The 25,727-nt window shown below is 43.9% G+C and overlaps 1 protein-coding gene across 6 annotated transcripts in view; it reads right to left on the minus strand.

Moving 5' to 3' along the window:
- Positions 1-1,817: 1,817 nt before the first annotated feature.
- Positions 1,818-25,727, minus strand: part of LOC148393012 (VPS10 domain-containing receptor SorCS1-like) — a 59,531-nt gene continuing 35,621 nt past the window's right edge. For 4 of the 6 annotated variants that reach the window (XM_088384367.1, XM_088384366.1, XM_088384368.1 and 1 more), the window contains 26 exons: positions 23,616-23,683; positions 22,918-23,017; positions 22,734-22,839; positions 22,492-22,650; positions 19,864-19,937; positions 17,573-17,637; positions 17,074-17,192; positions 16,657-16,746; positions 15,519-15,698; positions 13,989-14,135; positions 13,802-13,904; positions 13,384-13,460; positions 12,756-12,847; positions 12,531-12,638; positions 12,153-12,270; positions 11,883-12,016; positions 10,411-10,524; positions 9,950-10,308; positions 9,745-9,878; positions 9,557-9,680; positions 9,108-9,220; positions 8,598-8,732; positions 5,744-5,843; positions 5,539-5,647; positions 3,789-3,943; positions 1,818-2,868 (listed from right to left, as the gene is read on the minus strand). In XM_088384367.1, coding sequence (XP_088240493.1) covers positions 2,810-2,868; positions 3,789-3,943; positions 5,539-5,647; positions 5,744-5,843; positions 8,598-8,732; positions 9,108-9,220; positions 9,557-9,680; positions 9,745-9,878; positions 9,950-10,308; positions 10,411-10,524; positions 11,883-12,016; positions 12,153-12,270; positions 12,531-12,638; positions 12,756-12,847; positions 13,384-13,460; positions 13,802-13,904; positions 13,989-14,135; positions 15,519-15,698; positions 16,657-16,746; positions 17,074-17,192; positions 17,573-17,637; positions 19,864-19,937; positions 22,492-22,650; positions 22,734-22,839; positions 22,918-22,982 — 3,039 coding nt within the window. In that variant the 5' untranslated portion in view covers positions 22,983-23,017; positions 23,616-23,683 and the 3' untranslated portion in view covers positions 1,818-2,809. The remainder of the gene's footprint in view (positions 2,869-3,788; positions 3,944-5,538; positions 5,648-5,743; positions 5,844-8,597; positions 8,733-9,107; positions 9,221-9,556; positions 9,681-9,744; positions 9,879-9,949; positions 10,309-10,410; positions 10,525-11,882; positions 12,017-12,152; positions 12,271-12,530; positions 12,639-12,755; positions 12,848-13,383; positions 13,461-13,801; positions 13,905-13,988; positions 14,136-15,518; positions 15,699-16,656; positions 16,747-17,073; positions 17,193-17,572; positions 17,638-19,863; positions 19,938-22,491; positions 22,651-22,733; positions 22,840-22,917; positions 23,018-23,615; positions 23,684-25,727) is intronic. The other 2 variants (XM_088384371.1, XM_088384365.1) reach the window with 1 other exon arrangement.

Below are 25,727 nucleotides of genomic sequence, written 5' to 3' on the forward strand. Positions count from 1 at the left end.
AGTCATACCAGTGACTATAACAATGGTACCCATTTCTTCCCTGCTTGGCACTCAGTGGAAGGGGTTGAAATGGGGCCCCCCCCCCCTGCTGCTCACTTATACTCCGGTGCGACTTACAGTCCGAAAATTACGGTAAGTTCAAAAATATCAGAGGAAGTGATAAACAACTGAGGTGATTTGGTTGCATAAGCAAGCCTAACCCTAAGCACAGCAAAAGCGAGAGCAAGCCTAACACAAACCCTGATACACACACACACACAATGATACGACTTTTCACGCACCTGCACTTAACGAGGGAATCTTGGGAAACATGTTGGAACGCGGCCCCGAGGACTAGAGCTTGACATCTGTGACCTTTGACCATGATATTTCCCTAATAAAGTGGCCTGTTATTAGGTACACTTGAAAATGGCGGTGTACCTAATGGAGTGTCCGTGTGATTCCCTCGTTAAGCGCAGCTGCGTGAAAAGTTTTAGTTCTTTCAGAGCGTGAAAGAAGCTAAAACTTTTCACGCACCTGCGCTTAACGAGGGTCACTTGGAAAACATGTTGGAACGCGGCCCTGAGGACTAGAGCTTGACACCTGTGACCTTTGACCATGATATTTCCCTAATAAAGTGGCCTGTTATTAGGTACACTTGAAAATGGCGGTGTACCTAATAAAGTGTCTGAGTGACGTCACAGATCAAACAGCCAATCAGAAAGTGGGGGTGCGGGTGGGTGTGGCACGTTTCACTTCCCGTGAAGCTTTGACAATGATTTTTTATTATTTGATATAAAAAAAAAAAAAAAAAAGGATCAGTGTGCGTGTGTCGGTGGGGGGGGGGTCATTCGTTGAATGATTCTTTTGAACGAATCTTTTGAGTGAACTGGTTCTAAAGGTTCGGTTCATTTAAAAGAACTGGAATGCACATCACTAATCAGTGGAAGTGGCCCATTTGATTCCCGTCGCTACCTGCTGCTAATTGTCCTCAGATGTCGTCGGACCGCTGCGGAAGCTTTGTAACTTTTGTTGAGAGACAAAGCAAAGTCAAAGTTTCTTCTTCACTGTGCTGCTTAATGTACTTTTGCATTCATCCCAAAATACAGTCACTCACGTTTCATCTTTATTTTTTGCAAAAAAAATAAACACCAACAACCTCACTGAATAATCATCACATTACTTAAACTGAATGCGTCACTGAGAATTGAACAAACTGCAGCATACATTTTTAATGTAAATATTGCACAAAGCAGCAACAGAATACAACAAAATATCATGCAAAAGTAACCCGACAAGTATTCACATGAAAGAACACAAGCAGAAAAGTCTTCAGTGTTCATCCCACGATAAGTTCTTGGGCCTCCACCGCGTGATGGGAACCAAAAAATTGTATGTGTCCATTTGTCTTACTGACACACAACGCTGACAACACTTTAAAAAAGAAAAAAAAAGAAAAGGCTTGATAGAATTCCAGCATTCATTCCAAAGAGACCAACCACACTCGGCCGCCGCGTGGGCTGAGCTAGCTTGACAGGAGATACGTCTTCGCCGTGTCGGACAAACGGGCAACCTTTATTCCGTCGGCTTCTTGAAGGCCAACCTAGTACTGAGGAAAAGTCCAAAATTTCCATGCTGGTATGTTGCCGTGATCGATACTTTCCATTGTATTCTGCTCTGGATCTTTTGCAGCTAACAAATACATGGTGGATTGGGGGACTGGGGCGCTTTCTATGGTTGAGAAAAGATCCACAACTAAAGTGGCAAATTCATTATTTGATATAGCCACAAAATCTGATTGTGTTGTCTACTTAATGTGTCTTGAGAAATGGATTTGCTTTAAAAAAAAAAAAAAAAAAGCTTTAAACTTATTCACAACTATTGACGGCTATAGACATTTGAACTGTGCTGGCAGTGAAGGAGTTAAGATGAGTGCGTTCAATGTAATACAAACAAAGAAGCGTGTCAAATGAATGGAATTCCTAAAGGTCGTAAAAACTGTCACTGGAGCCATTTGTGCCGCGCAACAGCACTTGAGCTGTCTTAGCAAGAACGTACGACACACGTTCCCTCCATCGAGAAAATAAAAATACCACATTTCCTTGTTTGCATGTCAAACAGGCTGTAAAACAATCCGTTTGTGCAGCACTAATGTCTTTTTGAAGACGTGTAACGTAAAATTTGCCGTCCACTCAATGGGACAGATGTCTGTCTCATCGGCACGTAGCTTTCATCTTCCATTCCGCTCGCGCTTTTGTCGTGACGCGGAATAATTTGAGCATCAGGCGGCAGCGACGGAGCGCGCAGATGTCGAAGTGGCGGCTGTCCTTCCTCCACTGGATATTGCCAACCTTCATTTGATGGCAATCTCGCCGATAAGATTTTGCAGATTGCGACGGGCTAAATGAAGGCGCTTGCCTTCGCTGTCTTGGAGTAGCAATAAGACGCTTCTGCAAACAAAGTCCACAGAAGAGCAAAGCCAAAATGTTTTCCATCGACTGCCAGAAGACGACCGTCTCAGTGTTCTGCCACTTTTTGGAAAGGCTTCGCCTTTCTTCCATTCTGAATGGACTGTACACTATTTACATCAAAAGATGAAGGTCCTTGCAAAAATACTCTCCAGTCAAAAAAAAGAGAGTCCCATTTGGAGAGCGGGCACGTATAAATCTGTACAGTCTCCTCGGATGGATTAGGCGGCGCCGCAGCGTGAGCCGCTCTGTCCATGCGTGGGTAGCAAAACACTCGAGAGCATTCATCGTGACCGCGCTGGAAGTAACTGCCGGCCGGGGAAGATGTATTGCTTTGGCGTCTCCCCCGTCGACGCCGCACATTAAAACACATGGGGCGCTTCATCTGGGAGCTTGACGTCGGCACGCGATGGCAGGTAGCCTGGCGAGGGGACAAGCGAGGACAAACACAGGAGGAAGTTTATGCTGGCATTTGCATAAGAACCTTGTTGCCCCCCCCTGAAATACCCCCCCACCCCACGCTCACCCACCCACACACATGCGTGGAAAACACATTCATCTTGGACGGGTCAACTGTTCAACTGCAGCGGAGGCGAGTAAATCAAGCCAGGGCGGCGAGGATGTTCCTTGATGAAAAAGCTTTCACGCTCTTCACCGCGCTCCCGGTGCGCTAATTATTTTATTGGGACAAATAACTCACGTAGCTCGACGCTTCGGCTCCCCCGAGCGCCTTTTCGATCTACCTGCGGCTGGCAGACACCGTAAACTACTCACTGAGTTAAGTACTAGAGTCAAACACTAAAAATATATCTGTGGTGATGTGTGCATTTAATAGATGCATAGAAATGAGATAGATAGATATAGATATAAGGAAAAAAAAGAGATCTGCAGTTTTATTGGCCCATCTTCGGGCAAAGATTGATGACTGTGACAGTTTGTCTATGATTTTGCAAGCGTTCCTTTTTCCAAGCATTCTCTTTAGACGGCCTGATAATGTCGATTTATTTTTTCTTTTTGTCAACGGAATTTGAATGAAGCTTTTGAAAAGCGCCAACGCGAAGAATATTACCTTCAACTTTCTGAATGGCTTCTCTTTTTATTCAAAGGTTAAGTTATGCACGCGAGTAATAAAGGAGCGAGGCCATTAAGTGTGAGGGATGCGAAGGTGTTTGTTTCTTATAATGATGCTATTGCGTCGGAACATATTCATCATGGCCGGTGCGCCGCGATAACGCTAGCCTTGATGTTCTTTTCGTTAACCTTGCCTGCTGGCCTCCTTTTTGACTTTTAGAAGTAGCTTCTTGTCATGTCTAGAATAAAATAAAATTAAAAAAAACATACCTCTACTTTTTGAATCCAGCTGTACATCCACGCGATCCAGTGAGGTCATCTTATCCGCCTCGGCTTTCGTGTCCGCCACGGAGGTGACGGTGGGCACGACCTCTTGTTCTTTGTCAGGCTGCTCCGCCGTGTACGTGTTGAGGCCCGGGATCTTCCTAGGGGGGCGGTAAGGGTCAAAGGGGACACGTTGTGGCAAATTGATTTTTTAAACGGCAGGCTTGGCCCGTACGGTCGGCGGACAGTTAACAGTCTAAAGCGTTAGCCGGCGCGCGGGAAGCGTGACGGCGGCATTTGAAGTGTTTGGCAGGTCAGCTGAAAGAATGCGTGTTGTTTTCTGTATTTTGTTTTTACACCAACCAAAAGAGTGTCTGTCTATTCTTCCTCTATCCAAACCACTTATTCATTCTAGCTAGCAATGGTAGGCAACATCAGATTAGCTTACAATGCTAACATTTTCAAGAACGACAAATTGTGAGAAAAATACGTCCAATATTTCAAAGTCAAATTGACTTTGGCGCCAACGGTTAAAGTCCTGAATAGTCTCAACCTAAAATTTCACCCAAAAGCAAGAGGCTCTTTTTAAAAAATAATAACATTGGGGGGCAACTTAATGGAGAGCTGCCATCAAGTGCTCGGCGCTAATGCGTCTACTAAACATAATGCGCGGCACTCTATTTTTAAGGACGTCGGAGGATTGCTTGAAAGCGGGCGAACTGGGCCACTTTGCAGTCCACCGGGCATCGCACTTGCACTTTCCTATTGTTCACCTCCATCTTCAATCAATTTTTCATCCCCTCAGATGCACTCTGCCGTGCTGTCTCAAACTTTTTTTTTTTTTTTACATTCCAGAAACTCCCTTTGCATGTCTGTTGCATTTTGGGTCATATTAGTGCCAAATTTCCTCTAATGGCGGCCACTCTTTTAGAGATCAAGTGCACAATGTCCATCGAATTGAGGCGTGAAATCGACACGCGCAATTTATTTTCTTCTCTTAAGTCGAACAAGGCAATTTCCACAGCTGAGTGACAATGTTTACTGTACATGGTTGACTTTGCAACACGTGTTGTCTCAGGACTTATCTTGTCACCCTCTGCTGCCATTATCGGCTCACCTTGGGCGGCCGCATTTAGCATTTCCTAAAGGTCAAGCCTCACATCGTCACGCAGATGAATATTGATAACCGCGGGCCCCCGACACCCATTTGGCACGCAGGGCCGGGCAAGAATTGATTAGGCTGTCATTGGCTGTAATATTGCGCGGATTGAGACGGAGGGGAATCGTCTAATTCCCGCAGCTATTATCGTGTCGCCCGTGTCCATAACTCTGAGATTTGTGGCGGCTAAATACTTGGGGGAAGTTTTGAGGGAGTTCAGCGGCGAGGTGCTTGCCGCTAGGTGCCGGGATGAATTTAAATGAGTCAATTATGACAAAATACGCACATCGACAATAGCAGGAACTTTGCAAGAAGATGAACGTTTGATGAAGTTGGCCTCACCGCCACTTGGCTGCGAGTTACGTCACGGTTAGTATAAACGATTGCTGCTGCTTGGTCATCATGCACTCGTGTATTATACGGTGGGATGATTTATTTTCCGACTTCGATTTGAAATTCATAAATAAAGCACACTGCCGATTTTTGAGGAATTTAAAGGATATGAAGATTATTTTTTGATTTTTTTAAATTATACATACTCATCACTAATATGAAAATGGCACCTTCTGTGTGACTTTACTGTTGCTTGTACTGTACCTTTTAAATTTATAAATGGCAAAGACGATCAGACCCATCAGTGCCACGGACACCAGCATTATGATGGCAGTGCTGCTGTGGCTGCTATCGCTGCTGTCCACCAGAGGAGCTTCAAAGGAGAAGGTCGAGAACAAAATGAACGACACGGCTGATGCGGTCGCCTGAAAGGAACCCGTGCGTCCCCGAGGTGTGCAGGCGCGCTCACCTGGCGACAGTCTGCTGGCGTAGACGTTCACCTGCACTCCCGCCTTGAGTGTGAACTGGACGAGGTCCTGGTTCAGAGCACTTAGCAGCACCTGAGAGAGCTGTGAAGGGAGGGAGGGAGGGAGGAGTGGCAAACGGTTAGCGGCCATGCTTCTTCCACTGCCGCCGCCATCAATATTTCAGCCTTAGTCATTTCCTTCAGCTGCTTGAATTATGAATTTTTTCTTCTAACGGGGCCGGCGCACGTTTGATGCTGATGGAAGCCCTGTCAGGTAAAGGGCGTTTTGCTTTGGTGAGTCACTGACATTTGAAAATAAATTGATAGTTTTTGTCTTCAATGATGACAAATGTGCTTTGTCTTTTGTAACGCATTTAAAAATCCAGCCAGCGGGTTAAACTAATAGAACAACTACCTTCAATACTATCGAGCTAAATTACAAAATGTGTTGCATGAAATTGTATTAGTAATTAAATACCAGTAGTCTGTTCTTTTTTTTTTTTTTTTTGGTCCAATCAGATTTCAGCCTGTGTGTTGCCATGTTAATGTAATCTGCCTGTAATCTTCTCAGGCGACCACTAGAGGGCAGAGGAGGGTAGCGTAGCCACAAATTTTACTCGAGTACTGTTATCAAGGGCTGCTTCATTAAAATAAAATGTAGCGGTTGCTACTGAGCCATTTTTGAAAAATCTTACATATCAATTATTTTTAAGTTGAGCCTTCAAAAATTAGCCTTTTCTTGGTAAGCTGCAGGTTGCCATGGCAACAGTGTTCCACAGCTCCTCAGAAAAGTTCGTGTTCTTACATCGTGAAGGCCAAAACACGCTTCAGAGCAAATATGAAGTACCCGCTAGGAGAATAACATGAAAAATTAAAACCGCTACCGCCACGATAAAAAACGAGGTCATCACGCCTGGACTCTCATTAAATGTGAGAAATTTTGACAAGATTCTTCGTGTGCTGCTGTGTTGCATATTTGTAATATTTTGATGCTTTCTGTGATTGTCACGTGACAGCTGTGGTATTCAGATTTAGTCCCCACTGAAGGCCCAGGTCCCAAACGCACGACCCAGCACAATTAAAGTCTCCGACACGAGGCCGTGGCACAACGAGAGAGCCTGTCGGAGTTGTCATCTTATGCCTCAATAAGTCCGTTTCGCTCCATCTGAAATCTTCCCACTGGTTAAAATTAGAGCACTCCACACAGTATGAATAATTACTTTTTGTTCTCGTGGTATTTCAGGGTCAGTAAATCTATTACACTTTTTAATAAGCTTGCTGCACACCCAAACATGAATGTGTGTTTAAAAAATGTGTTGGGTTTCTATGTTTAGAATTAAGATAATTAAACTGAAGGGATTGAAAATAAATTAATAAAAACTTCAGACTCATCCAAACAGTTCCATTCAAATTTTCACATTTCAACTTTGAGACGCAATTTCTACTGAAATTGCACAATTTCTGTTTATCCCTTTGTCGTGATGTTTCTAGCAGGTAATCAGACAGGCTTAGGATAAATCCATCACTTTAATTCCCAATGCAGACCTCCTGCCCCGGTTTGCCTCCTCGCTTACTGCCAATTATATGATGCATCAATGTAATTAAATACCTATTAACTTTGTTTGAGACTGACTGTGAGCCTCGACAGTCGTGTTTACTCAGGCCACACCGAAGCCTAACCTGCTCGCAGGGTAAAAAATTAGCTTATGTCGCCATTTTATTGATCGCTTTCACAACAGAGGACGTCTGTAGAAGATTGGAATTACTGCTTTTACTATCCATCCGTTCATTCTCCATGGCGCTTGTCCTCATTGGGGTCACGGCCAATCTGGAGTCTATCCCAGCAGCTGACTTTGAGGTGAGATGCTGGGTACACCCCTGGAATGGTCGCCAATTTATTGCAGGGCAAACACAGCCAAACAATATTTCACACTCATTTGCACCTCTAGCCAGTTTCATGAGTCTGTAATATTATTGCTTGTAGTATTATTATTATTCAAATTGCCGTCGAAAATGACTAAAATATGTCAACCAACTGTAATGTGTCTGCGGCGTCATCTCCTGTGGTTCTATATGGAACGACATTGCCCTCTCGTGTTACGAAAGCGCATTACATGTGAATGGACAATTTCAGGTCATTACATTAGGGACACCTGTTCCTTTGAAAGGCTGTTGAAATATTAATCAACAGATTGAATGAACGGTAGAAATGTGTTATACTGAGTGTAGTAATGATTAAAAAAAATAAATCATATTTACAGATGTCCTGCAATTGTCCTCAAGTCCGCCACAAATATTTAACACATTTTTTTCTTATATAGCTCTCGCTTCTGTTAGAGGTCATTAGGTGTACCTAATAATGAGGCAAGTAAGATGACAAACGTAAACTTGTTCATATCGAAAGGATGAATGACCACGATGCGATAATCATTTTGAATTAAAGCAATTATAAATTGAATACAATTGAAATATTTTCTTCTGGTTCTGTCATCCACACCAGAAATCAATGTTTTTTTTCCACTAATATGTTCTGCCTACTTACACAGACGCGATTGTTGATGAAGTCATTACGATTCAGGTACCTTGGAGTTTGCTAATTAAGCACATTGTTGGTGCAAAGCAGATGATCCCGATCCAAATTGGCTTTCTATGTTTAGAAACGCTCACAGAGAATTATTCATTATAAATACCTTTTTTTTTTCTTCACGGAAACACTGCGAACAGAAACGTGTGTGAAATGTAAAATAGCATAATGGTGATCAGTAAGAAATGGAGCTGCTTGATTTTCTCACCTCTTCACACACGTTTTGACTTTTCGAGAAGCTGCCAGACTTGAGAATAAATAGGTAAGAAATACCTGTTCTAGGTATTGGCGCTTTTCACCCCTGGCGTTGCCTCTGTTCCTCCTCTCAGGAACGATGAAGATCTCGGCCGTGGTCGGCAGACCTGGGAACACGTTGACCAGCAACTGGTCCTCGCTGATCCCCGTGACCTTTTTTTTAACAACAACGGAAACTCATCCAGATGTCATCTTTCGGCTTCATCTCTCATTTTCCTAAGCACTGTCAAGTCCGGACGCACAAATCAGCGCAAACACGCAGGTTCAATCTGACAGACTGCTTAGAAAGAAAAAAAAAAGAAGAAAAAAAACGCAGCTTTTAGTGCATTTATGCTTTAAGATGAGATCTGCTGTCACGGTCTGACAAGACAGAAGGTCAAAGTGAATGTTTTATACATGGAGATATATTTAGAGCTCGCAAAGCAGGTCTTTTACATAAGCAGCTGTCTTTTGGACTCGCGTAATGAGCGCTGAAAAAAGATTTCCAACCCAAGTCGGAAAGAAAATGACATTTGTGGGATTACTGACCTGGACAACGGAGCGCTTTACCACTCTTCCGATGTCCGTCCGCCACTCAGACAGGCCGGGATTGGCGTCATCCAGATTGGAGGAAAAGGCCAGAATATGTGACTGGAAATAATCTGTAAAGCAAATAAAGACATTAATTCAACAGTTTGTGCATCAAGGTTTGTGCAGCTAGTGTGTGCATCTTAGCCACCAGAGGGCAGTGTAATACAGATGGACAAAAATACCCATAGAAAAGTTTCTCAACTTTTTTTTTTTTTTTGCAGACGCCTGTGAGTGGTTATATTGTCTGAATGTGAATTGCTGCCGTTTGCATTGCTTAAAGGGTCCAGTCCAGGATTAGCCCCGTCTCTCCTGGCGGCAGTCAGCTAGCATAAACGCCACCTCACAGATGACCTTGGACTTAAGTGATAGAAATAGTTTCCCTGTCAGAAAGACAACAAACAATTTACCATAAACTGCCACTGTCATGTGATCTTGATGGACGGTGTTCCCGACTGAAGCCTGAACGGTGACCACGTGACTTCCCTCCCGGGAAAAGGTGAAGGACATCCCTCCATCCAAACTCAGCAAAGGCTGAAAGGCCAACGAGGAAGTGTATGAAGGCTGTCACTGGCGTCCATTGAAAGGTAAATCTCACCTCTGTTTTGTTGTCAAACCACCAGTAGTACGTGACTGTCCCTACGTTGGCAGGTCGCAGCGTGGTCGTGAAGTTGACGGCTTTGTTCTTGATGGCCACGGACGGAGCGGAGAGCTGCACCTGCTCGAGCTGACCTTTGAGCAAGAAAACACAAATGGATGACAAATCACTCCTCCCTCATTATGAAGTTCTGCTCGTGACTCACAAGTGACGTGGAGGTAGAGCGTCACCCGATCAAAGCCCAGAACGTTGCTCGCTGTAGCAGACACTTGGTAGATGCCAACTTTGCCGTAGACATGCTTGACGCCGTCCTCTATGGAGCTGATGTTGACGTAGGATATGGTCGTGCCGTCGCCAAAATCCACCGTTACGCTCGTGGTTGAGCTCAGGCCCTCTTCGAGAAAGACCAAGAAGGTGACGTTCTTGTTGAGCGCCGCCATCAGCACGCCCTCGCTGGTGAAGAGCTGCAGGCCCCTGGGGACTTGACGGGGACACTTCTGCCGCCTGGGGCTGTACTTGAGCAGAGTCCCCTCCGTGCAGTTGTTAGACAACGCTCGGCGGTATCTGCCAGTGAAAAATAGATTTCCGACCAAGCGAATCTTTACCATCGATGCTCCCCGTGCTACGGTTTGTTTGACGCGACAGTGGAATGAGGTAACATTGTACCCTGTGGAATTGAGGAAGCTCTCCCCCGTGATGCAATCTCTGGATGTGGCCGAGGGAACAAACCAGAACGCCGGAGTGCAGCTTCCGTCGACCTGCCGCTCAAATCCGTAGTCGCTGTCACGTACGGAACACAGAGAAGAACTTTGATACTTCAATGATTAAACTCGGGGCAACAGAATTTTTTTTTTTTTTTTAAATGACAAGTCATTAAGACTTTACCAAGCCAGATTCACATTTTCTTTCACATTTCTTTTCATGGCAGAACTTGACAAAATGGCGTTGAAGATTGTTAACTCCGCACGCCAGCGGCTTTCATTTTGCTCCCGATCAAAGAGAGTAAGAAAAAAAAAAAAAGCAAGTACAAGACAGTCTTGACGTGAGGAAACCTGTCACATGATTTCTACTTAACACGTTAAAAGAAATAGCTCCTAATTAAGTCTTGTCAAGGAGCAAGTTCTAAACTATACACGAGGGAGGCCACAATAGAGCGCTGTCAAACGAGCTCTTTTGTATCAGTTGAAATGATCGCCGCTTCTTTTCATCAGCTGATTACATGCTTCTTCTTGGCTCACCATTTTAAGATGTGAATTGTTCCGTAGCTGAGCAGAAAAAAAATTAACAGAGCAAAGTAAGGACTGCAAAATTCTACTGTTGTGAAGAAAGACCGTACACGGGCAAATGTTACTTCGTTCAACACTCCCGAAAATCACTTGAAAGTAACAAAAGTAATCAGAAATCCAAAGCAAATCAAGACGTTCCTTTTGAATAGTGTTTGAGGAGAATTAGCTAAGACTGCATCATAATTTTTCAAGACGAAAAGTTAGCATAACGGGGTCAACGTCACATTGAACAGATTTTTCGATGAGCCGAATCAGTAGCCTGTTTATGAACTGCCCATCAAAGCCAATTTTTGTCTCCCAAAACCATTCTGCCGAGACAGAACCAGGACGTTGAAGTTTGATGGTATTTACTAATCCATCATTTGTACCAAAAGACACTGTACAAAAAGAGCTTTTTCTTCACACATCTGCTACCAGAAGATGAGAGAACGTTTCTCTCTCTCACGCACACATTTTCATCCAACGCTACGCCTGCCTGGCATGACTCGACGACACGGCGGATTAAGCGAGATGTTTGTAATTTCAGACATACGCGACGGGCTTATTTTGAAAAGGGCGCCGTTGTGGGCGTGAACACAGCCAGTTTCTGTGAGGGAAGAGAACAACGTGACAACAAAAGTGGGTCCTCTCATTAAATCGCTGGCCGCTTGACGTGCTAACCTCTGTTTTTTCCTATTGTTTTTCACAAGTGCTTTGTTATAAAAGTGAAGTTCTCAGTTGTTTTGAAGTTGACAAAAACAAAACAGGAGGCCCTGACTACTAAGTGAAAAGTTTTCAAAGGCTCCTTCATGTTGTTATTATGCGTTGTAGTTGAATGCGAGTGTTTTCTATTGGGGGAGAGGGGGGGCTCACCACTCAAAGTCGGCCTCTGTGCACGGACAGGACTCTGACATCTGAGAGATGTACTGTTCTCTGGCCTTGACGCATCGAGCATTTACTCGCAGTTTCTGGAAGATTCTCTTCATCCCCATGATGCAGACTTCTCCCTGCAATGAATAATGAATCAGAACCATCTCACAGCCTTCTTCTTCTCTTTGCGTCTTTGTCTTCTTCTTTGGCCCGCTTTTCAAGGCGAGAGCAAATCAAAGGCAGCATCGCCTGCCGGCCCAAAGATCGACGTACCTCGTTGTCCAACTGCCACGGCGTGTAATCTTCCGAAGTGCAGCGGCGTTGGAAAATGGACCGGAAGTCAATTTTGACCAGCTGCCACTCGGATCGGTGACTGAAGTGACCGAAGATCCTGCGAGTGAAAAGTGGAGGGTGGTGGGGGAAAGTAGGTCAGAACTTTTGCTGCACTTAAGATAAAAAAATAATTATTTTGGCCAACAGGCTGCTTTTAATCAATTGCGAGCGAATGGAAAAGGAAAAAAAAAAAGAGACATATCTAGGGCAAAATTAAACGCGTTCAAAGGCACTCGAATGGAAAAGTCTTCAAAGGCCGATATGTCATTGTTCCTCCATTAACAGCGCGCCAACACGCCAATTACTTTCATCTCTTACGTCATGATGAGGGTGTCCTCCCCGGGCTCCCCCAGCACCCCGTCCACATAGAGCGGCGAGGAGGTGAAGCTAAATTTGTCCCAGTTTCTGCCCTCATCAAAACTCAGCCTAAGGGAAGAAGAAGAACAACAACGGATGGATCACAAACAGCTCGGCTACAAATAGAGCCGTGACGCCGGAGGAGCGTCTCTCGTCAGGAGATTGATGGTTGAGTGGGACACCTACCAAATGTGTCGAATAGGCAGAGGTGTGTGTCGGATAGCGACCAGAGATCCTCCTTGATTGAGGAAGAACACGCTGTACTCTTCCTGAAAAGCCTCCACACACACACATGCACACCGCCATCTTTATCTTAGTTTTTCTTTCTTACTTTTGAATTCGTGCAGCAGCTGGTGAAGGCGTAACAGACTCGCATACATAAAACAAACGAAAGAAACAACAAGACGCAGACTCGTTCTCGCTTGTTTGAACTAACGAGAGCATCAAGATGGGTTGACTTAACAGACGATTCTGGCCCGTGGCAAAAAAGCTGTGTGTTTTATTTCTTGGCTTTTTGAAAGCGTCTTATTCTAAATATAAACGAGGAGTGACAAAGTGGAGGCTTCGACGCGACTTCACTTTTGGAAACTGACTGTCAGTTTGTTTTGGGCATCAGCCATCTTTTATTAGCACCCACAATATGAGTCATTGCTGGTGATGGGATCCATTTTCTATACACTCGAGGCCACGTCATCGTGACAGCTAATACAAAAGTAAAGAAACAGATAATTACTATTTCAACCTTCCTTATTTGGCAGAGACTAAAGAGCTAAGCTAACTCGTTGAGTAAGCGTTTATCCTCATCGTAGTCTACCTCTCTCCACGTGTTGCCAGCGTCAGATGTGATGAAGATGCTGACATTTGTAGTGGTGAGCTCGGGTCCAACGACACCTGCAAATCAAAAAGACGAGAAAAACTCAAGGACGCGAGAACAAGATAAAAAGGTTGACTTTTTTTTTTTACCTAAAGAAAAACAGCGACTCGCAGGGGGATAAATCAATCAATCAATTAATAAAAGAATAAATAGAAATAATAAATCAATAAATTAAAAAAGCGCATAAATAAATCAAAGTAAATAAATAAAGATCCAGCAGATGGAGCTATAATGGCTGTAATGTCTTGGCGTTTGCATCTACAGTTTTGCCTATCAAGATGTAGTCATGAGGTTCCAAATATTAATCCCGACGCGAAAAGAGTGACGCAAAAAGGGCTCATTTCAAATTCCTCTTCACCTGATGCGATGATAACCCCAGGCGCCGTCTCTTTGCTGACAATATTTCCAGAGGTGTAAGGATTCTCCGAAACGTGGAGGTGCAGATGTAACGAGCAGTACGGCTACGAGGAAATGCATTAGCGTCTTGTTAGCGGATTGACTAAGAGCGAAATTTTGCTGGCAGCCAATGACAGCAAGCAACTTACTTGCTCACAATCCACCCGCTTGCCTTGGAGATCCGTCGCCGGAGCCTGCAGAAGCCGCCAGTCTCTGCCTTTGTTGTACGTGATGTAAGTTTTCACTTGGTTCTCCACAACTTTATTTGACAGAAACACCCCTTTAATCCCAGCAACCTGCAAGACATGAAACATAAGCGCAATGGGGTGAAAATAAACAACCTCCCCTTGAAAAAAGAAAGAAAAAAAAAAAGAGCGTAGGGGAAGGGGAGGATAAAAACAAGCATACATTATTGAAAGTAAAGCAAAGCTGGAGCTAAGGTTTGGGGAGGAAGACATGTCACAATTAGACAAGACGTTTTCCTGACAGGGAGCACGATTTTGCACCATCTGCAGAATCAAAACAACATCTGGCGCAGCCCTGAGATTTCCAGACGTGTTATTTTTTTCAATTTATGTGCAAAGAGATGACGGCTGGCCCTTATAGACCCGTTGTCAAACTCAAGGCGCAGGGGCCAGATCTGGCCCACCAAATCATTTTATGTGGCCTGCTAACACCTTTACTGTCAACCATAAAATCTTTGTGAACAATATTTAAGAGAAACGGGCCTTTGGAGTACATGGGGGGGGAAAAATTGGAAACAAGACTTGCATTTATATTTTGTTCACTGTCATCAATTTGTTGGATTTATTTGTGAACATTTATACGATTTCACAGCCCTCTGAGGGAAAGCATAACGACAATGCGGCACCGTGATAAGAATGAGTCTGACAACCCTACACTCGCTACTTTTTTCTTTTAACACTCACGGTGCTGAGTCACGGCAGCTAAATGAATGTGGGCGGAGTGGTCAATGAATGACATGGCGCCCAGCCAGGCACTTTAAGTGTTTGAATGCAAACAAGAATTAATCGGGGCTACTTAAACACACGCGCACACACACACACACATAGAGCACACGCGGTGATGCGCGACCTCACTCGACATCTGTCAACACACATCCGCACAAAATCCAGTTTGCCAGCCTGCCGGCTACAAGCGTCGCCGCTTTTGCTGGTGCCTGCTTGCTTACACAAACAGACTTTTTTTTTTTTTTGCTTCTTCTTTAAGTCAAATCTTGCGGTGCATCGGCATCTGTTCCATCATTGCGGAAACGATGTGGAATTGAAACGACGCTGTTGATGTTCGGCTTTTGTCAAAGACAGACTTGGTTTTTGTTGCCGCTTCAACCGGAATGTATTTTAGGAAAGTTATTTTCCTTCTCCTGTTGTTTGACTTCTCTACTGGGACAACGTTGAGAGTGTTTTTTTCTTCTTTGTACAGTGAATATCTGGATTGCGGTTCATCTTCGGCGCCGATTTTAAGTGATCTTTTGTTTACGACTTATAAGAGATGCAGTGTGATAGAGGAAGAAGAAAAGTATCGAGAGAAAGCAGAGAAGGTCCCCAACAAAAAAAAAAATCAGATCTCCATTTTTAGTCCTAAGTTTTGGGGTATTTTTTTTAACAGTTAACCATAAGCACAAATATTACAAAAAAAGCATCAATGTTGGCGCACACCTCGTAAAGGTCGATCATGATGTTGCCTTCCGGTCCGCCGCTGCTCACCACGTCCTCCAGCATCAGCGTGAAGAAGAGACCCCGAGACTCGGACATATACAGGTTGTAGGAGTCATTTTGGTGCCAGTCTTGGATAGCCGCCACCACCTGGTTGTCGTCGGTGCTAATAATCTGCAAGTCCTAAAAAGGGAGAGGGGGGGTTAGTAGGTGCAGGTTGCTAAGTAACAAGGCATCAAAAGAAGAGGTACATTAACGTGCGCAGCGGCTTGTGATTTTTCATTCGATAACTAATGATAATTGAGAATAACACTGCCCGGTGATGTGCGTCCTCGACTTTGTGACAAAGATGGATGGATATGCGCAATAGTAGCCTGCAAATCCCTCCTGACAACCCTCACCCCCTGCTCGCCTTACATCTTCCCTCTTAATGCACAACATTATTCTCCACTAAATGGTGTAAGAACACGGCGCTAATGCAAATGAGCTTTTCTGCCTCAAAAGTCTCCTTTGGAGTTGCGGGGGCCACACAAACACACGAGCAGAACAATTAAAGTCATAATGAATTTCATTAAACTGTAAGAGGACCGCCACCATGCAGGTAAATTATGCGTAATTTTGTTCAGGAATAAAACTTGTTGAGCTAAAATAACTTTGCTCCGACATAAAAAGGATATTGGATTAGATGCCCGACGGAATTTATGTGGTACTAAATTAGTCAAGTGTTCTTTAACCAAACCGCTTTCAAATTTATCTGCCCAAAGCTAGCGAGCGAGCCATCCGATGACATCGGCATTTTTCTGTCCTCTGATTGGTTGATGAGAGCAAAACAAATTTTTCAAGCTAAACACATTTGTAGTCACCCAATTTGTGCAGACGACTTCTAAAAGCAGAAGAGGTCTTGACACGGAAGTAATCCTAGGTTGAGCTGTTGACTAATCTTCCCTCATATCCATGTCTCTGCTAGCGCTGCTTTTGTTTTTATGCAGCTTCCATGTTGAGAATCGCAACGGGTCGACAAGAAATTTTCACGGAGTTTGCAAATCAAGGCCAAATCCTTTCTAGTCCGGTCTGAGGCGAGAGCGCAAACATCAAAGCAAGCCAACGGCTCAGCACTCCAGATGCCGTGGTGTCGTCTTACTTTGGGTAGCGTGTACTTTGGCAGCTTAACCGGGTAGAACGAGTTTCTTCTGTAGGACACGTAATGGACGGATCGGCCTCCTGTTGGCACCTGCGAACAGAACACAGGTAATCACATTTGCACTAAGTGTTGACAAACTTCCCTATAAATGTTTCCCAGCGTGTGTCAAACAAGTCACGCTGTGCTTAAAAACGTGGGCCGATTAGCACTTTGCGCAATGTAGCGGAGATGAGCGCTGTGATTTTCAATCTCAGCCCCTCCTCGCCCCCTCCCCTCGCAGGATAATGGCCTCCTTTTACTTAATGAAAAACACGAGTGTGCATTAAGACGCAATTGAATGCGACGCTTTTTACGGCTTTTAATTGACTTTTAATGAAGCCAGACAATGCTAAAAAAAAGAAAGAAAAAAAAACCCACCTGAATGAAAACGTATTCGTCCTGCACCACCAGGGAGTTGGGGATGATCAACCCGGGGAAAGGCTTGCCCTTGTTTCCCTCGGAGCAATTTTGAAGCTTACAAGTGATGTACTGCGACCCTGTGGGCAAAGGCAAACAAGAGAGCTAAAAATACAACAAAGACAAAAAAAAAAAAACAACAAACAAGCTTGTGTGGGCTGCGATGAAGGTTTTAGCGGCGCTTAGGCGGAATTTTGAAAATGCAGAATTTTGGCGAGCGAGCGAGCCCGGTTCTCATGTGGAAAGTGGCGAGAGCTGTCCCGGATCGTTAGCGTCAGCCCGACGAGCCGTCCCCGGGGACACGACATTAACACGCGGCCCAGGAAAGAGCCAAGTGGCAGCCTGGCCTTTGGAAAATAAATTAATAAAGCTCATTCCGAGCGGCCAGTGAACATTTTTAGTTCAGTGTAGAGCGAGTCGAATATTTAAAGGAATTGAAAATGAAGGTTTATGGACTGACGTCCTTCGGAGATGTTGATCTCCAAGTGGATCATTCCTTGCTCCTTGTCCAAGCCCATCCTGGACCTGGAACAGAACAACAGAACAGGTTGGTTCAATTCATTGACCGACAAAATACAACATACAGAAACATAATGGCTTCATGGCTCCGCCCTCGTAACACTTTATGACTAATTCAAAAAGAGGCTGAGAGCTTTCATTTCAGGACGTGGCTCATATCTGAGTCAAGTCGTTGAGTGACAACAAATCCTTGAGGGGGCGCAACGCCAGATGGGGAACTGGCCAAACATACGACACTGTTACCGTGGCAACTGGGAGTAGTCTTTAAATGACCCCGAAACAGAAAGGTGACAGCTGATCAATTTCCTCCAGCGTCACACAACAAATGAGATCCATGGAAATTATAAATATGAGCCACATAGCTTGGTTGAGTTGGTGTACCTAATAGAATGTCCAGTTTCTCTCACTCCGTAACATGCATTTGTTTTCTGCGGTAATAATAACGTGCTATTGTATTATGGATAATGTGTAAATAGCAATCTGCCATGGTTAGATAAATAATATCCGGAAAGGCTACGCGATCCATATTTAGTCGTCACGCTTGATGATTCTCTTCGATAACGAGGGAGCACAAATCCGAACGGCGGCTCTATAAAAATGAGCGACGTGTGACCTGAAGTGTGTTTTATGGCCGAGATGTATTTAGTCATTTGGCGGGGCTTTTAGTCGAGATTTTTTTTTTTTTTTTTCCCCCCCTGTCGGTGCTAATGTGGCGACTGACAGCGGTGTCCACTTGTTGTATTAATAGCGTCTGTTTTGACACGGCAGCGGCCAGCCGGCTCGGCGGCTTCTCATTTTCCGTGGCGGGCGCCTCTAATATAACAAGCGGGCGTCCTGCCTCCCTCAGCACTCTGTAATTGCTTCCCAGCTCCATCTCTTTTAATGGACTTTCTGTCCAATCCTTCATCCTATTCTATCAGTAAACAGCAGCCCCTTGCACCGAGATGGAACCCCGGCGATGTTAAACCGCCCTCAGGATGGCAACTAATACACACCTGCGATACACACACAGCGACACACTTACTGTATGTTAAAAACGTTTGTGTAAATCATCTCTGTTGGGTTCTCTAGGGGGGGACAAAAAAGTGTAAGATGCAGCCGTGTGATTCCTTCGTAGGGACTTCGACGTTAAAGAGAATTTATGGGAATGTTCCCGTTGAATTTACTTGGCGAGGAGAAATCAAATGTAACAGGAAAACGAGGCTCTTCGTCAAGGTCGACTTCGGCAAGAGCAACAAATGTTGTGAAAGACTATTTTAGATCCCTGACCCAGACTTTAATTTGGAATCAAATTCTGGTTTCAAATCCAAATTTCAAATCAAAACCTTATTTTGAACCCCTATATGTGCCTCATTTAAAAACACCGCCATTTTGTTTTCAATTCAAACAGACTAATGGCAAACCCAAATGTCAATAATGTCTTCTCTTATTTACCTGATGAGAACGCAAACAGTACTGTCAGACAAGCACTTAACTGTTTCCCTCTTTACAACATCGGGCTCAAATGTCAGTTTGCCGCTGTCTTCATTTAACACGCCGCCGCCGTCTTTCTTCTTAGCCGAGCATCAAATCCACAAGTCTTCAGCTTCTCCCTTGAGTATTTCTCCCAGCGCCAACAATAAAAAGGCGTTTGCGATGAAACATTCATCGCGGGCCTTTTAATCTGGCTATTTACACTGATAAAAGCGTCGGCGTGCGCAGACAACGCCTCGGGTCAGCCATGAATATTCATCAGCTATCAAACCCAAAGCACGGGATGGCCAGCGTATGGACGTGATTACTCGATATTTCATGAGTCGGATGCCTTTGCGGCATCAAATATTAACCTTGGTGTGTAAAATAGACGCTTGGTACATTATGCAAAATAAAAAAAATAGAAAAAAAGAAAGGGAGACATTCATAATTTACTCAAAACAAGATCTGCCTTCCCGGTGCCTCCCACACATCATCTCATCATGAACAATTTTTCCTAAACGGTGTTTTTGTACTTTTTTTAGGTTTTTTTTTTAACAGATAAATGTCATCGGATTAAAAGTTTCAAGAGTCAATCAATCATGACTTTGAATTTCTTCTCTAATGGAAATGGATAGGCGGAAATGGTACTAAGTGATGTTTGCCACCTAGTGGTCAATCTTGTTATTACATTACAATGGGTACCCAAAGGTTTGCGTACCCTTGTACCAAATATTGCATGTTGGTGTTCACATTGATGTGCGGATATTTGTGGCTCACCAGTAGAATCTGTTGGGGACGACGTTGTCGTGCACAAGCTGCCACCTCCTCCCGAATTCCACCGAAACGTACAGCTGGAAAAGAGGAACATCCAAAGATCACATTTAAGACAAAAATCGAATTTGTTTGAGTCATCGTATTTAAGAAAGACCTGCGAGAAGATGAAATGTGCCGTTAGTGCAAGTTTAACACGAAAGATGAAATGCTCGGCAGACAAGCGGCGCTTTTTGATATGCAGATCTGCTTCGGTATTTGAGAAGTCTTCTTCCACTGACTCAGCGGCATTCCAGCTTAATTAGCAAGAGGGAATACATTATTTCTCCGTTATTGTAAACTTTTTTTTCCCCGCATCCGAGCCGAGAGATGCTTTTTTTTCCCCGGCGCCTCTCAACGCTGTTCTATTTTCAGGAGTGTTCTTTTTCAATTCCGAGGTCAGCGGTAGTGTAGCGGTACACACATAGAATTAATTCATGCTCAATATGGTTGTGAATGGTTGTCTATCGTTACATCTGCATTAACTGGCGACCAATCCGGGGTGACTTTCGCCCACAGTCGGCTGGGAAAGGCTCCAATGTCCCTGTGACGCTTAAAAGGATAAGCCAAAGAAAAATGTCTGTTTTTAAATTCCAACCCACACTGTGCGACACAATGTCAGAGCTGACAGTTGGCACAGTAAGAAAGTCACGACTTGACAATATTCATTGTTGCTGGTTGTTGTTCTATTTCAGTCCTGTAGGCGTCGCTAATATGCGTTTTTAGTTGCAGTCTTGAACTTTACATAAACATCCAGTGATGATATAACTAAATAGAATGACAAAGCATTCAACAGTTTTAGTCACGCTACGTCAATTAAACAGGCACATATGTTGGCCTTGACCACCTGGGGGCAGTATACAGATTCCAACTCAGCTTCTCAGTATGGACTAATGAGTCATTCTTCACAGAGGATAAAGAATATATGTATTTACCTGTCTACATGTTTTGCTTCAAAAATATTAGTCTTACGCCCGTACATGGCATTTTGCTGTTAGCATTAAGCTAAACTGAATTTACAAAAGCATAATAAATCACAATACACACCTTTTCAATTAACAGACTTCACCTTCTGCTTCTAGCCTCATTAAAATTAGCTTCTGTCAAAGGGGGTTTCTGTGTTGCACTAATGACACTGCAGGGCCAAAGTGGTTTAATTTTCCATGTCGGAAAAGAAGAACAAATGCTTCTTCACTTGTTTAAAAGAGATACTAAGCGAACAGAACATGTGCATGTTAAATTCCGAGTCTGACACTTTCCACGTGGTTACATCATCATTACGATGCTAAAGGGACAAATGTAATCGGTTCATTTGCCATGCGGCTCGGATGAAGGTCGGACAGCTTTCTCGCTAAAAACTAAAGCAAACCAAAGGGAGTGTGAAAGCACCCGTTTAACGATTCAGACAGTTTGCCTGTTAGCGCCAAAAGGCTCTTACGAGGATTCACTTCATTTTTTTGTCTCATTTCACCGCTTGCAACTTTTAAAAAGACAAGACAAGACGATCGATAAATGGAAAATGAAACCAATCCAAGAGTAATCGTGCCGCGGGTGTGATGAAAGAAACGCTGAAATTGAGCTTTACAAAGACATACGGAATGACTGCAGGGCAAACTTGTCGAGTGCATCTTTATTGGGGCGGTGGATGGTTTGTCCATGAGGCTTTCATCTCCGCACCGCACCATTTATCTCACTTCTCACACCTCGCCTGCTCGGCTCTCTCAATATCAAGTCGCGCAATAGCCGGCTGGGGGGCCGCAGTTTGATGTCCGCCGCGCTGAGCGAAGCAGACAGCGGGCTTGGCGCCAACTAACGAAGGCTGCGTGCGCGTGCATCAATATCACATCACGTCGTTTGCAAGGTCGCGATGCGGTAAACCCCGCCCTCGTTTATTTTGTTTGTGATGTCACCGAGCATGAAGACCTGATTTGGGATTAACGGGGTCAACAGACACAAAGCGATTGTGGCGTGTTGTGAAAATATGACAACGTACCTTGGGGATGTGTGCATTGGGGCGTGACGATCTGCACTCAGGCGGTTAAATTTAAATGGAAAAAAATTGAAAAATTGACTTTTTAATGGCTTGTATACAAATGAGTGGGTCTCTGGGGGTGGGGGGTGCATCATGTTTTGGCCGTTTGCAAATTCGCCGAGTCACATGTTTGGGAGGAACTTTGGAGCTCGGGGTCAAAGCAATACAGGTTTTGCTTTGCAGCCATTAGCGTTAAGCTAGCACTGAAGGCTAAGATCTGTATTAGTTTTAAATACACATCATGTGTTAGTATTAGCATTAAGCTAGCACTAAAGACTGTCTTAGTTTTAGTTGACATAGACTTCAACTCGGAGTGGCCATTAACATCTCCAGGCCTTTTTTTTATTAAGAATTGTTGAGCAATTTCAAGGCATGGCAGTTTCGACGCTGTCCTCATAGTACCCGCGATGTAAACCCTGACTGAAGATTCACGTGGAACTAACAAGCGCACCATCAGCATCACCTTTTGCTCCCATCCAGCAATTGTGTTAACTCGGCCTTTTTTTTTTTTTTTTTTTCTCCCTCCTGCAGTTTTGACGCCATCTGACAGCTTTGGGTATTACCTTTTGGTCGTGGCTGTAAGCCAGGATCCAGTCCTCCTGCTCGGGGTGGAAAAGAAGACTGAGGATATCAAAGGCTAAGCTGTGCTTCTGATAGGACGCCCCCTCGTCAAGGCTAATGAGCAGGCTGCTCTCCACCTCCGGGTCGGTCAGTAGCATGATCTGAAATGAGAGGAGAAAGGAGACGGCGGAGATCAGCCGCCCGACCTGACAGCTACCGTGCTGGAGGGCTCGCTCGTGCTCACGCAGTGTGCTGCTCCCACTCGTGCACGTACACACTCGTGCCGCGGCCTCCCTCGGGGCTGCTTTGCAGTGAAAATGATAGCAACTCGCGCGCAGTGATGATGAGCCCTGACAGGCAGGATTTTTATTTTTATTTTTAACCCCCCCCACCCCCCCCTTTTTCTTCACAAGAGCGGGAAAACTTACCTTGCGTTTGTTGTTGGGACTGACGTACAAATAGCTGAGGATGGTCTTGGGCCCGGCTTTCTCATTAAGTTTCTCGTATGTGCTGCCGTAATCTGTGGATCTAAAATTCAATTAAGAGGAAACGGTGAAGGGGAGAGAGAAGGAGCAACACCTAGCGCTTCGGATGCTGATGCTATCATTAAGCATGTCAGGCAGGCGGAAAATTGCAACGGCAGAATTCAGCAAGCAATTTGCTAGATGAATGGATATTTCTCTAATTATCAAAATAAACAAGACGATCCCGTGTAGCGTGCATAGAGAGGGGATGACTTCTCATTATTATTACAATTATTATTACTGTGCTTGCGGGGGGACATTTTTGTACTCGACTTTATAGTTGAAAATGTTAAAGAAGAAAAAAGGAAAGCAGCATGGCGCATGCCTGCATCACTCCATTTACTTGTAAAAAAATTTGAAGAAAAAACTTATATTTTTGAATTTTTTTTAAAGAAATTAGCAAATGTGCAACTCTGTAATAAAAATACATTTTAAAAAATCAAATAAATCAAACGTAAAAAAATAAAAATTACAAACTTGCTCAAGAAAAAAAGTCAAGGCAATATAAAAACTAACTAATCAGTATAACCCGCCACTGGTTCCGTCCCTTTTGGACCCAACTCTTTGACCCAATTGATCGATCTGTTTGGAATCGCTCTTACCTCCATAAAGAACTTTCCGTCACTCTGCCCGAGCTGAAGTCGTAGTATTTAGTTAACATGAGGATCACCTAGAAACACACAACACACATATTTGAGTGGAGGCCCTTTTTTCTTTTAATCCACATGTTACAATGTCATCCATTGGTGTTGTCACCGCAACGACACCATTCTTCAAGCGCCATAGACAGCGGGCCTCGTAAATATCGGGGACATCTTTTTTAGTAAAGCATCATAAAAGCTGTCACGGGATGCACAAGCCTTTATTTTATAGCCGCGTAAAGCTGTCCATTTCCTTGTTCATTACTTACGACATTAATGGGAATAAATTGCAAATGGCCGACATTTCTTTGTCGGCATGGGAGGAGGAAGAGGCTAAAAAAGTCGGTGCGATTTTTAACACATCGGTTTCCCTCCACCAGTCGTTAGAAAGTCTCCAAAGTAAGACGGAGGCGGTGCGTCGACGCGTTGCCCTTCACCTTTTCGTACAAATTAACGTCTGGAGCGGGGACTCGTCTCGCGCGGAGCAATCATAAAATCTGCTGATGGCATCGCTCTCCTGGGTTGCCTTCCATTGTGCCTCCTCCGCTTCCTTTCTTTCTTTCGTGTTCCTCTTTTCTGATTATCAAGTGTTACGACTGTTTGGAGAGTGTGTGATGTCCCACTCGAGACCAATGAGTCATTGTGTAAAGAAACAAGCTTGTAATTCTTTTTATTTACATAAGCAAGCTCAACTTTAAAAGAATCATCTCTGAAACGTATAGCACATGCACGATGCCAGTATTTATTTATTCGTTTCCATAAATAATATGCCGAGCATCTCAAGCAACACCTTTTTACATCCTCCATTGCACGTTTGCACACGCGTCTGTTTTTGCAGTTGCTGTTTTTTTGCACTTCATTTACACATTTATAAGCCTATATTTGATGTCTATAAAGTGTTGACCAGATTTTTCACTCAATTTATTTGCGTGTTAAATCAATATGAAATGGACTAAAATGTCAATAATTGGTTACATCCACAAAAAAATATATTTTTTTAAATCTTAATACAACCCAGAAAATAGGTTTGACCAATTAAAGTTTGCAGTTTTTTTTTTTATTTTACCCATGCATTGTAATTTACAGCTATTCCATTTCCACCAGTTGCTTTATTCATAAATACGAACTACATGAAATATAGTACATACTATATCATTGCGTTTGAAAACTTGATTTGTGAGAGAAATTTTTTTGAACCCCAGCATTGGGTTAGCCATCTCACCCAATTTGGGCTACTTTTCGCAGTTTTGAGAACGTGTAAATCAAGAGTAGAATTATTTATGTGTGTATAGCACAGCACGAGAATTCAAGGATTTAGAACTGAAGCCTGGAGCCTTTTCCAAGCTTCAAGTGACACATGAAAAACAGTGGGAACCCACTTCCAATAAAATGCCCTTTCCATCCTCCCCCTGTGTTGCTCCCTGATGGACAAGTCACGCTCATTGAAAAAAAAGTCACGCGCCAGGACAAATCATTCAAACCCCCCACAAGTGTGTCATTTATTTTTCTGCATTCATTAGGGCGCAATCCAGCCAAATGTCACTCGTGTGCGTCATAAGCAGAAACTTTCACATGGGGGGGGGGGGGGCGTAGGGATGTTAAACACATCAATGCGCCGATGCATTATTCACTTTGTAGATGTTTGCGGGAGAAGCAGGTGTTTGAAGCAGCTCGGCAACATGGAACGACACAACACAACAGGCACGGCACCGAACTCAAACCCGATGTCTTATTTATGAGCTCATCTTTCCCCCCTTTTGCCTTGCAACAAAGGTGTCATATTTTCACGTTGGCGACCCTGTTACGAGCGCCGCCCTTTCAAGTGCGCTATCATCAACATATCCGCTGGATTATCCAACATCCACGAGCAAGCAAATACATTCGCTGCTCTCTAATCCTTTGTAAATCTTAAACCTTGGAGGTGAAATGCACTGGGACGACCGCAGTCATTACACGGGAATGAATAGAGGCTTAATGGAGGCTTGAAGGGATTAGGCTGGAGTGATGACTAGCGTCAAATGAAGGTGTTGCGCGGGGAGAAGAATGAGCGACGTTTGGTTATCAATAAAGCAC

Source organism: Syngnathus floridae, chromosome 9 (genome assembly GCF_059516105.1).
Source record: "Syngnathus floridae isolate MCC-2025c chromosome 9, RoL_Sflo_1.0, whole genome shotgun sequence".
NCBI lineage: Eukaryota > Metazoa > Chordata > Actinopteri > Syngnathiformes > Syngnathidae > Syngnathus > Syngnathus floridae.